A 13,187-nucleotide genomic window follows, 5' to 3' on the forward strand; every position below is an offset into this window, starting at 1 on the left:
GTGAATGGGTCTGACCCACTGAAATGAGTAGCTGGTGGGGAAGGGGTGATACTGAGAGCAGAGGGGCTACCTGAACTCAGGACAGCTGAGCAACAGAGGAATTGGGCAGTTAACAACCAAGTGACTTTAGTGATTTTATTAATAGTAGAGTTGAAGAATTTGGCTTAGGTCTATGGATAAACACTGCTCCAAATATTTCATAGCTGAACTCAGCCTGTCCTGACTGTAGCTGGTCCCATCACTGGAGCAAGTGCAGGACCCGTCCATTTAGAGGACAGGAAGGCAGAGGGGGGTTGCACAATGACCTTCTGGGGTCCTGAACACTTCTGCCTTTGTGGGCCTGTTCCTCAAGAAAAAAAAGAAAAAATCCACACAATATTGGCCAGGCACAGTGGCTCATGCCTGTAATCCCAGCAGTTTGGGAGGCTGTAGTGGGAGGGTCACTTGAGGCCAGGAGTTCAAGACCAGTTTGGGCAGCATAACAAAACCTTGGTCTCTGTACACACACAAAAAAATTCTTTTAAAGCCCCAATATTATATTTTACGACTGCATTGGTAATATATAGATAGAGATAGACACATATAGTTATATATAGTTATATTAAATCCAGGCTAGTTTGTGTTCATTGTCTTCTGATTTTAAAAGAAAACATTTTTGTGGCACCCAAAGGTGGATATGTCAGTCCTGCAGTGGGCAGATTTCAGGAATCACAGGCAACGGGTCCAGAGAGAGGAGAGGCGGATGTGAGGTGGGTGTACTGTTACTCTGGTAGGTCCCTGCCCTATGGAGACATGCTGGTTGTCCCTCCAGCACAGGCATCCCAACCAACACTTGGTCCTACGTGGCCAGATTTGTGGGCTGACGGACTCGAATTCCTACAGACCTATCCAACTGCACCAAGAGAAACAGTCTGGGAACTGAAAATCACATCACGTTGTCCAACCTTTGCAGCTCTTGGTGAATGTTCATTAAGATCTAATGCATAACTCATCCCACACTTCTAGGAAAGCCTGTTTCTTCCTAAGTGCCTCAAGCCCTGCAATTACTCTTTCTCCAAAACCCCTCAAATTCTGGCTCCAGTCCAACTTGTCTGTCTCGCTTCCCCAACTCTGTCTCTCATTTCCTCCCCACACATGCCCCACCTGCTCTCCACTCAGAAGAGCACAGAGACCAGCACAGACAGGAAAACACCCCCTGTCTGTGAGGAGATGGCATAGTGAAGGCTGAGAACCTGTTACCACATCAGTCTTTTCCCTGTCACAACTGCAAAATCTATAAGCCTTAAGAAATAAGCCGTCTTGTTACAATGACCATGTGGGATGTACTGATAGAAGTGCCCTTTGCAAAGATCTGCTGGTCAGGAAGATGCAGGAGAAGCAGTAAACCCGGGGGAGCAGGTGAGGTTCTAGAAAGTTCTGCACAGTTTCTTAGTCGGACACACGAAGAACTGCGGCTTGGGGACTTCATTTCGGTGCCCAGGTGGACACTTGCAGGGCAGAAGAAGGCCATGAATTCTCCAGCCTCCTGGTGGCAGAACTGATGGCTCATTCCTACAGGTGAATCAGAACTCAGAAAGGCCAAAATCAAGAACAGATTGTGTTACAGCAACTCAAAGTGGAAAAGAACAGATTGCAAAGCATCTGCAGAAGCTGCAGAGAGATTTGAAGAGCGCAGAGGCCTTTAGGCAACTGTGTCTCAAGGAGCCTTATATCTGTCTGAATGTCCTGTGACACGTGGACAAATATGTGTGTTAACAGCTGGTGCATTTAGATTCGAGCACATGGCCCCAGGATCAGGTCTCCAACCCTGCGAGGCTGCCAGGCTCCCAGCATAACCTGCACCTCCAGGGAAGACAAAGCTTCTCTGCTCAGACTGTGAGAAGCCTGTAGCTTTACATCTTTGGGAAAATGAAATTCAAGTCTGCTGGTAGTAAAGCAAGAGTTCCAGAAATATCTACCTCTAAGGTGTAAATGCTGATCTTCACATGTAAGGAATGACAGGTCACCACCATGCTGTTACAAACTTGGACGAAGAGCCCAAGGGCTGCAGTGGGATCTCCAGTTTTCGATCTTCCAGAATAGCTGGGGTTCCCTAAATAGACATTCCTACTCACCAGGGAGACTCTGTGTAGCTCCATTTGTTTGAAAAAGGTGTCAAAATAACCCAGACTAGTAACTGTCAGCACATCTCAGGAGGGTTGTGCTGGGTGTTCCTACCAAGTATGTCCCATCAGTGACAAAACAAAGCCAAACCAGCCAGTGTGACAGGAAGGCATCCAAGGGCAAGACCCTTACAGTTTTGGAAAACTTGATAGATAAATTGCCTGACATTTAAAAGCTGCAGTCTTTCTATTTCACATGTGGTAGAAACTGTATGACTCTTTTAGGATAGGCTATTCCAACGTTCCAGGGAAACAGAATTATTCTCTATCTCATGGGTGGTCGAGAATCAAGGCACGTGAAATTATAACTGGGAACTACATCGGTGCTGACTCGGGTGTGCAAAACCTGGGATTGTGCCTCTGCCTCTCGTGTGTAAGTTGGAGATTATTTCCCGACCTCAAAGATAATCATAAGATTAAAGGAACTAGTGCAGGTTGGCTTTCTGGTTGGCAGATACTCAAGTACTGAATAAAGGCTAACTATTACACAAATGTAAATGCGTGCACACACACCCCCACATGCATGCACACCTTATATCCATTTAATTGCTATCAGTCATACAAAAGTTCCTGTAGCAGTTCGGGACAGTGGCATTGGGACAGGACACACACCTTGGGCATTCCTGTCTGCGGTGCTGCCTGTCTTTGTTCCTGGTGTCTCTGCCAAGAGTTTTAAAGTCCTGTTTTGAGATTTGACCAGAGCCTTGCCGTGTTTCTTGTCTCGTATTCCTGCTTGTTTGCTCCCGTTCAGAGGGGCCGCCCTGAAGCCCAGGGGAGGAGAAGAGAATCACAGGAGGGAAGATGATCCGCTAACAGCTCAAAACGTTCCTGCCACCAGGTATAGTGGCTCACACCTGTAACCCCAGCATTTTGGAAGGTGGAGGCAAGATGATTACCTGAGCCCAGGGGGTCAAGACTCGTCTCGACAACCTGGCGAGACCTCATCTCTACAGTAATTCCTTTTTAATTTTAAAAATGTCTACAGCAAATTTAAAAATTAGCCAGGCATGGTGGCACGTGCCTATAGTTCCAGCTACTTGGAAGGCTGAAGCAAAAGGATCGCCTGAACCCAGAAGGTCGTGGCTGTGGTAGCCAAGAGCAAGCCACAGCACTCCAACCTGTGCGACAGAGTGACACTCAGACTCAATTTTTAAAAAGTTCCTGCTGCCCCAGAAATGAGTTTTTCCCCTAGTGTTTTATAGTTCCTATGAAGTGTTCATCTATGTCATCTATAAGCTTAAATCATGCCTGGAGTGTGGACCCCTCCCCTGATCTCCAGATTCCTGGATCCAACTGACATGTGAGCTTGGAGGCTGAACAGGCCACCTCCATTGAGCAGGTCCTGGGGAGGATGTGTGAGTCCCTTGCCCCATGTCGATGTTCTATCCCTGTCTTCCCAGCTGGCCAATGGCAGCACTGCCTGACCAGTAGTTCCAGCCAGAAATCTGCGACCCATCCTCCAGTCCTCTCCTTCCTCCACCCCCACCCATCTAATCTATCAACTGGTTTAGTCAGATCTACCTCCAGAATTCTTGTAAGTCTGTCCCTATCCCTCCAGCCCTGATGCCACCACCCTCCACCCTAGTCCAAGTCACCATCACCTTCAGCCCAGAGTATACAGAAATGACTTTGGATCTAGTCTCCCTCTGCCATTCTCCCAGCAAAATTTATCCTCACACATCCTCATAATATGAGGGGTCACACCCAAAAACAATTATCTTTTGGTGGGTGGGCCCATTATAGTAAGGGCTTCCCCTGCTAGGTAAGTGTTCTAGGAACCCATCGGTATCAGTGTAACAGCTAGCGTAGTGGTGAGAGGCTGCATTCGGCTTCAGTGAATTTTTTTTTTTAAAGATTCTTTCAACTTATTTGAACTTATTCTTTCAACTTGTATTTCATGATGGGTGATTTATGAGCACACCTGCTCACACCATGAGGAGTGTTCAGCAGTTTTTGACCAAAAACGGCCTGACCCCCATGTCCCACCCTCCTTATTCATCCGTTCTCACCCTGAGTAACTTTTTTTTATCCTCCCCAGAATGAAAAACTCCTCAAAGGGAAACGTTTTGCTGATGTGAAGCAAAAAACAGTAGAAGCACAAAAAGGCATCCAAGCCGGGCTCAGTGGCTCAGCCTGTAATCCCGTGCCTTTGGAAGGCTGAAGTGAGCGGATTGCCTGAGCCTGCAGGTTCGAGACCCGCCTGGGTAGTGAGACCTCATCTCTACAATAAATCAAAAAATCAGCCGGGCGTGGTAGCGCATGCCTGTAATTCCCGCTACTCGGAAGGCTGAGGTGGAGGGATCGCCGGAGCCCAGCAGGTCGAGGCTGCGGTGGCCGGGAGCAGCCACTGCACTCCAGTCTGGGCGACAGAGTGAGACTCCAACTCAAAAAAAAAAAAAAAAAAGGCATCCAAATTGATGAGTTCAGTAACTATTTTGAACTGTGTAAAAAGTGTCTCAATGGGTGTATTGCAACGAATGGAGAGGACTTTGAAAGTGACTGAAATTTAAATATGTGAGAATAGATATACAATTTTTAATAAATTCCAGGGTTTTTTGGCTCTCCCCTTGTACAGCGGAATGCTCTGCTAGGAATCACTTCCTGTTATATCCTCAAGATTCCCCATGGCTTCCCAACTGCTTAAGCCTCTAAGTGCCTCGTCCTGGCCACCATCATCTGCCTGACCGTCTCTCACCCGCGCCCTCCCATCATGCTGCCCTTTTTTCTGCTGTTTGGTCCTGTCAAGCTCTCTTCTTCCCCGGGGGCTGCTGTGCTTGCTGCTCCTCTCCCAGCCTTTTCCCGGGGCTTCTCGAGGACTCAGTGCAAAAGTATGTAGCACTGATGACCTAAAACGGACCTGGTCTCTTTAGTCACTTTGCATCACCTCACCCAGGCTGTCACATTGCTATTTCCTAAAGCGACTTTGTTTCTCTGGTTATTTATTATTAGAACAACCGCTATGTTAGAAATACATGGACAGCCGGGCACAGTGGATCACGCCTGTAATCCCAGCACTTTGGGAGGCTGAGGTAGGAGGATTATGTGGCAAAGCAAAACCCCATCTCTATAAAAAAAAAAAAAAGTTTTTTAAATTACCCGGATGTGGTGGCACGCCTGTAGTTCCAACTACTCGGGAAGCTAAGGCAGGAGGATACTTTGAGTCCAGGAGTTCAAGAATACAGTGAGCCAAGATTGCGCCACTGCACTCTAGCCTGGCAATAGAGTCAAACCCTATATATAAAGAAAGAAATACATGGCATTTTATCTGATACTTTACAATTCCCACAGAGTACGTGTGCACACACTCGACCCTAAACTCTATGAGAACAGGGATCTTGTCAGGAAAAAATTAATATTTTTGAATATTTATTTTGAATGAGTGAAGGATTTTATTTGATCATCACATTCCTGTCACTCATTCTTATGCAATTCATGTGCAAGAATGCAATAAACTGCAGAACTTGTAAATTTCTGAATCACAATATACAATTTCAAGTTTCCTTGCCTTTACCCAAATGGATCCCTCTGCTACAACGTGTCCTTTCTTTGTTTTTCTGGTGAACATCTGTTCATCCTCCAAAACCCTGTTCTGGCAAGGAGCACTCAGGGGATGAAGTAGCAAAACAGGGGAGTGGGCAGCCATACTGCCCAGTTGTCAGAACTAGGGACTTCAAGGCAGAGAGATCATTTGAAATTATAACAGTGGCACGGTCAAGAGATTATGTGGCATGAACCAGGGTGAGAGAAGAGAGGGAGGGGGAAGGATGGGGCCAGATATGGTAGCAGATGGACATGGTGTGTGTGTGTGTGTGTGTGTGTGTGTGTGTGTGTACGTGTGTAACAGAGAAAGAGGGAGGGAGGGAGGGAAGTGGGAAGGGTGGAGCCTTTAGGCTGAAGGCCTGGGGGCATGAGACTTCCCTCTCTCTCTCTCACTTGCTCCCACCCTTCATTCTCTACCTAGCAGCCAAAGCAATTTTTTAATATTTTATTTTATTTTATCTTATCTTATCTTATTGTAGAGACGGGGTCTTCCTCTGTTGTTCAGACTGGACTGCACTGGCACAATCATAGCTCACTACAGTTTCAAACTTCTGGGCTCAGATGATCCTTCTGCCTCAACCTCCTGAGTAGCTGGGACTATAGGTGTGTGCCCCCATGCTTGGCTTTTTTTTTTTTTTTTGCAGAGACAGCGTCTTGCTATGTTGTCCAGACTAGTCTCAAACTCCTGGTCTCTATTTGATCCTCTCATTTCAGCCTCCCAAGGCACTAGGATTACAGTTGTAAGCCACCATGCCTGACCAAAGCGATTTTTTAAAGCTTAAATTAGCTCCTGCCACCCTCTGCTCAAAGCCCTCCAATGTCCTGGTCAGTAATCCTAGGCAAAAAAAAGAAAAAAACTCCTCCAGTGGCTTTTCGCCATCTTTAGAAGCCTCAGCAAAACTCTTTCCAAGCCTACAAGGCCTCCCTACATAATTAGCCACTCACTGCCCCTCTAGCCTTATCTCCTGCCATGCATCCATCCGCAGCACAGAAAGGAATTAAAGACACACATGGCAGCAACTCTTCCACCTGTTGGTGTGATGTTGGGCAAGTTGCTTAACATCTATGTATCTCAGTTTCCATATCTACAAAGTGAAAATAATGATGATACTACTATACTGAGCTGTATATGTTGTAGGATTAAAGGAACCCCGAGAACAGTCTCTGGCACGTGGAAGCCTAGATCCACATTTGTGATTTCAAGTTATTTGATGTCTTAAAACCCTGAAATTTGAAGAAAAAACAAGTATGAAAAAGATCAAGAAGAGAGAATACACGAGGGGGACCCCCTAAAAACCTGGAATTATCTTTTGGAGGGCAGGTCCCTGGTAGCACAGGCTTCCCCCACTAGGTAAGTGTTCTAGGAACTCATCGGCATCTGCGTACCAGCTAGTGTTGTTGTGAGAGGATGTACTTGGCTTCAGCGAACTTCTCTTTGGAGATTCTTTGAATGCATTTGCCCATCTCACGATGGGTGGTTTACCAGTGCACCTGCCCACACCACACTAAATATTCAGCATGACTCCTGTGTCCCACCTTTCCTATCCATCTGATCTCACCTCCGAGTGACTTTTTTTTTTGTTTCCCTGCATGAAGAAAGTTCCTCAAAGGGAAACATTTTGCCGATGTGGAGGAGGTGAAACAAAATATGGCAGAAGCACTAAAAAGCATCCAAGTTGAGGAGTTCAAGAGCTGTTCTGAGCAGTGGAAAAAGCACCTCAATAGGTATATTGCATCAAAGAGTACTTTGAAGGTGACTGAAGTCAAAACATGTAAGAATAAATACACAATTTTTAATAAATGAATTCCAGTTTTGGGGGGTTCCCTTTGTACTTGCAGGTTACGATGATACTAATGAAGTTTTAAAGACACACTTTCGCAAAGTCTTTGGTTGTATGCCTGGTGGAATCACCCTCTGCTCTAACACAGGAAAAGCTCAAGGAAGAATTCAAGTCTCAGGAGTGCTGGTAGCATCGAAGTGATTTATAACTTGGTTCATTTTTTAAAATGATAATACGCTTGCCTGTAGTTATAGCTACTTGGAAGGCTGAGGTAGAAGGATCGCCTGAGCCCAGCAGGTTGAGGTGCGGTGGCCGTGAGCGTGCCTCTGCACTCCAGCCTAGGCAACGGAGTGAGACTCCTGCTCAAAACCAAAAATTATAATAAGCTGTTTAAAACTCACTTTTTATTTATGAGTCCCTGCTTTAAACACAGTTCCCCAAGGAAAACAGTCTTGGACGCCAAAGGGAACACTTAAAGGTGCCAGGTTCACTCACCCACTGGAGAGGAGGAGACAGCTCTGACCAAAGTTGAGGAGGCGGGCTTTGGGCGGGCCCTGGCAGGACCACTGTCTGGTGTGGCTATAAATCACCATAAATCACTGTAAGGCTGCTGCTGTCAGCTCCGGCTTCCCCAGGGTCGACAGGCATCCCAGGAATTACCCTAACATATCTGCTCTTTAAAAGAACAGAAAACAAAACAAATACTTTCCCACTGAAGGCCTTTTTTCCTTTGCATGATGCCTTCCCTTCCCAATTCTGATGAGCTGATTTTTTTTGTGAATGGAAGAAAGGTAAGTTTTCAACAAGATTAATATGAATTTTCACATACCAGGGATAAAAGCTGAATTTTGTTCGTTTGTTTGTTTTTTACTATGATCTCATTTTTTCTCTCTTTCACCTTCTCTTCTGTCTTTTTCAAGTCATATATAGTGGTATGACCTTGAACATGAGTTGTTAGTTCACGTTTTGGTGCAAAACTCTTAATATGTGGGGGCCCTTTGCTTGCTTTTTATTTTTCTTTTCACTCAGGAAGAAACTCTCATCTGTCATATTATAACGGGAGTGAATTCTGACAGCTGGGCTTTAGGACACGGGTGTGAACAGCTTTCATTCCCCCTTTGATTTGGTCACTGGCTTTACTTGAATTCACTAGCACTATTTTAATAGATGGTATATATGATATTGAGCATGATAATAGCATCAGTTCACCTGCCTGGGCAATGTGACAAGTAGGCCACTTTCCCCACTACAGAAGAGATATGTAGCATCACTGCTGCTTAGCTTGTGCCAGGCATTCTCAACCTTCTGTTTTAATGAGCAAAACAAATAAATGGAAAGTTTGAGGTAGCTGGGCACAGTGGCTTACATCTATAATCCCAACATTTTGAGAGGCTGAGGCAGAAAGATAGCTTGAGGCCAGGAGTTCAAGACCACCCTGGGTAACATGGTAAGACTCCCATCTCTACAAAAAAAAAAAAGCCAGATATGGCAACAGATAGCTATAATTCCAGCTACTCGAGAGGCTAAGGTGGGAGGATGGCTTAAGTCCAGGGGTTGGAGGCTTCTGTGAGCCAGGATCGTATCATGGCACTCCATCATGAGTGACAGAGCAAGACCTCGAGTCTCCAGAAAAAAAAGAAAGAAAGAGGCCAGACACAGTGGCTCACATCTGTCGTCCCAGAACTTTGGGAAGCAAAGGCGAGAGGACTGCTTGAGCCAGGAGTTTGAGACCATCCTGGGCAACATAATGAGACCGCACCTCTTATAAATAAATATTAGAATATATATGTATATAGAAAGAAATAAAAGTTTGAGGTGCATATCTAATTGTTTGATATAATTAGAAAAAAACTAGTAAAATAATAAAGTAGAAAACTATTTTAGAAAGTAATTTGTTGTAATGCATTTCTTCTCAAGCCTCAGCTGTACTAGATTACTGATGTTCTTTCCAAAGGAAGAACTAAAACTTTAATAGAGGTCAAAATTCTTGAAATATTGCCTGTCTAGTGGCACCAAAAAAGGTCATTTTAAGAAAACGTATGAACAAATAAAAAGTGAAGGAGAAAAAAGGAGCCAAGACAACCCTGTGTTAGCAATCCTGAGAGGCCTGCAACCAACTGGAACATCAAGCGAATGATAGCCGAGTAACAGTTTGCCGTGATTCAAAAGCTCAGGACTTTTCTAAGGGCAAGGAGAAGAGCCTTTACTGTTTTGCCTTTGTCAATGAATAAAACCGTTTATCCTTCAGTATTATATTAGAATGATCATTCCCCTTATAGGTTTCCAAACTTTTTGAGCTTAAAGCTGATATTTTGGTGTTTTTACCCCTTTCTGTTTTACAAATTTCCAAGACAAGTTGCAGGTGGCAAAGGAAGGGAAAATACAGACAAATCTTTGAAGAAATTGTTGTGCTTTTTCCCTCTTTTAGACCCAGGGGCACAGACTGAGGAAGACACACCTTCCGTCAACAGCACCACATCTCATTTTTCCTTTTTATTTTCTACCTTCTTTATTTCCCTTCCCCATATGCATCCTGTCTTGTGCATTTTAAATCTCTATTCTTCCCTTGTGTTTTCAGTATGGTTACTTAGAAATGCAAATGTACCCTTGAAGTATACACAGTGTGTGTGTGTGTGTGTGTGTGTGTGTGTGCGCGCGCGCACACGCGCGCACGCTCTTCACTCACACAAATGGGGCTGCGATGTTTAAACTCCCTTTTTCTTCCCCTGTGACTCGGCATCATTTGTGAGATGTCCCCCTGGCTCTTTGAATGCCTGGCTCCTGACTCTCTAGTGCACAGCTCTCCAGGATGGACATGCCCTTCCTCTGTGTATTTCATGCCCTGGTGATGAGCAGGGAGCCCGCATCAGTCCCTCGCTTCCCCAGAATGCTGCAGCAGGCGTCCTACCTTGAGTCTCCCCAGCGACATTGGCAAGAGAATCTCTGTGTGCATTTGCAACAGACAGATCCCATGGGTTCAGCCATCTGGCTCTCCATCAAGTGGCACGCCCCACAATCTATTACACCACAGGTGCTGTTTGATGAGCCAGTGATTGATACAATCAGGCTTTGTAACTTTTGCTAATCCAACTGGCATGAGGCGTTGTCACACTGTTGCTTTTATGGGCATCTGTCTCTCTGATGATGTGTGAGCTTGCTCCTCTTTCCATGTGCTTACTAAAGCATATCTATCTCCCAAGTGCAGCATTTTTCATGTGATTACTGAAAACTGTTTTAAGTGGCCGAGAGTATGATACATGTGATATGTCAGAACCTCAGTGGGTAGTCAGCCTCTGATGACTTTTTCAAAGTCTAGTCTGGCTTTTCTCCTTCTTCATTTGGAACTCGGTCATGTTTCTGTGCTCTTTGGGCCTAAAGCATAGTCATGACTGGAATCAAGTGTACATTGGTTGGGCTGCCAAGGTGATCGGGAAATGTTTACTGTTTACTGGAATGTTGTACCCAATGCATCAATGTCATTGTAGCACAGAATAGTGTCATCAAGCCATGTTCCCCCAACATGGGGGAGACAGGAAGGTGTGGAAGTCCTGGCTCTCCCACCATCATCCCCTACCCTCCACCTTGTTCCCACCTTGAGATAATTCCCCCCACCATACAATTATGGTGTTAAAGAAAGTACAGGCCAGGCTCACACCTGTAATTCCAGCCCTCTGGGAGGTTGAGGTAGGAGAATTGCTTGAGCCCAGGAGTTTGAGAGCAGCCTGGGTGACATAGTAAGAACTGTCCCTATAAAAAAATTAAAAAGTAACTGGGTGTGGTGCTGGTGCACCTGTAGTCTCAGTTACTTAAGTGACTGAGGCAGAAGGATCACCTGAACCCAGGAGGCTAAGGCTGTGGTGAGCCATGATCCTGCCATTGTACTTCAGCCTGGGTGACAGAATGAGACCCTGACTCAAGTAAATAAATAAATAAATAAGAATCTCTATATCTGTTCTCCATCTGGGTTCTTTCTAGGTAAGTCTAAAGGAAAACTATCCAGCATTCATAATTGTCACATATAATGGAAAATTCAGAGTCATTGAGAGAGTGTCCACTGTCTCTTCAAGATTCTAGTTCCAACTGTTTAGAAAAGGTTTCCAAGCCACCAGCGATCAAAAGTAAGCCCCCACAACAATGGACGGAATTGCTGTAGCACGTTAGATGTTCTCTTCCTAAAATTCTTTCTCTCATTTCACAATGCAGGTGGCAGAGAGGGCTGCCGACCCTGAGGTCAATCTGCTGTTCTACATTAGGAAAGTCCGTATCCTTTTGTTTTACTGAATCGGTCTAGATTGGGTGGTAAGACAGAACGTGCTGAGACTTATCTAGAAACTTATCACCCACATTTTCTCTAGATAAAAGACCTGGTGTTCCATGTGTAAAGTCTAGTTGGAGTTCAGAGAATGAATCTAAACAGGACAGAGCTATGCTTTATTTGTTGTAGAATCATCCCGTGAGCCCCGAGTGTGCTCACTTTGGGAATAACTTCACGGCCTTTGAGCCTTGTGGTCACCCTGACGATGATTCGGGAATATTCATGTAAAAATGTCCAGTTGAACTTCCGTCCAGCCAAATGTGCAGGGGTGCATGTCACTGTCCATCGTGTCTCATGGGGACATTTTGCAGACTTGTCCTACGCCCTCATCAGAGAAAATACTGTTTTAGAAATATATTTCAAAATTCCAGAGTCTGGTTGGTGCACTCACAGGTCGCCGCCTCTGGCACTGACTCCCCCTCTCCCCCAAGACCCTCTGTCAACAGTTGTTCAAGGAGGCCATCTTGAGTTTGGGTGCAACCGTAGAAAGCTGGTCTCAAGGAAGTGACTATGGCAGCAGTAACCCAAATCTGCATATGGGATAACACACATGCATAAGAGGTAAGATCTGCACATGCCCTACAGCCTACGTGTCAGCACTGTCCCAGTGTCAGGTTCCTGGTTTTGATGTCGTGCTACACTATGTGGAGTTCATCGACTTGGAGATGCTGGGTGATGGGTACACAGGACTGCCTTTATTACTTTGGCAACTTCCTGTGAGGATATGATTATTTCAAAATAACTAATTAAAAACATACACATATGGAGCGCATCACAGTAACACATGCCTATAATCCCAGCATTTTGGGAGGCTGACGTGGGAGGATCTCTTGAACCTATGAGTTTGAGACCAGCCTGGACAACATAGTGAGACTGCATTTCTACAAAAAAAAATCCAAAAATGAGTGGCGTGGTGGTATGTGCCTGTAGTTCCAGGTAGTTGGGAGACTGAGAGTGAGAGATTTGCCTGAGCCCAGGAGGTTGAGGCTTCCATGAGCAATGATTGTGCCACTGCACTCCAGCCTGGGTGACAGAGTAAGACTCCAACTCAAAAAATTATATATGATATTATACATTGAAATATATTAGCCGGGCTCGGTGGCTCAGCCTGTAATCCCGCACCTTTGGGAGGCTGAGGTGAGTGGATTGCCTGAGCCTGCGGGTTGGAGACCCGCCTGGGCAGGCGAGACCTCATCTTTACAATAAAATTTAAAAAAAAAAATTAGCCAGGCGCGGTAACACGCGCCTGTTATTCCGGCTACTCAGAAGGCTGAGGCTGAAGGATCGCTGGAGCAGTGAGACCTGCCTGGGCAGAGAGACCTCATCTCTACAATAAATCAAAAAAATCAGCCGGGCGTGGTAGCACATGCCTGTAATTCTGGCTACTCG

The 13,187-nt window shown here is 45.3% G+C and overlaps 1 protein-coding gene across 1 annotated transcript in view; it reads left to right on the top strand.

Moving 5' to 3' along the window:
* Positions 1–1,307: 1,307 nt before the first annotated feature.
* Positions 1,308–13,187, top strand: part of LOC103271035 (aldehyde oxidase 4-like) — an 84,021-nt gene continuing 72,141 nt past the window's right edge. The window contains 6 exon segments of the mRNA XM_021717797.1: positions 1,308–1,472; positions 1,759–1,875; positions 4,201–4,267; positions 4,808–4,990; positions 7,542–7,669; positions 11,687–11,744. Of these exon segments, the coding sequence (XP_021573472.1) occupies positions 1,308–1,472; positions 1,759–1,875; positions 4,201–4,267; positions 4,808–4,990; positions 7,542–7,669; positions 11,687–11,744 (718 nt within the window).

The sequence above is a fragment of the Carlito syrichta genome, unplaced genomic scaffold, assembly GCF_000164805.1.
Source record: "Carlito syrichta isolate Samal-C Ts95f unplaced genomic scaffold, Tarsius_syrichta-2.0.1 Scaffold311129, whole genome shotgun sequence".
NCBI lineage: Eukaryota > Metazoa > Chordata > Mammalia > Primates > Tarsiidae > Carlito > Carlito syrichta.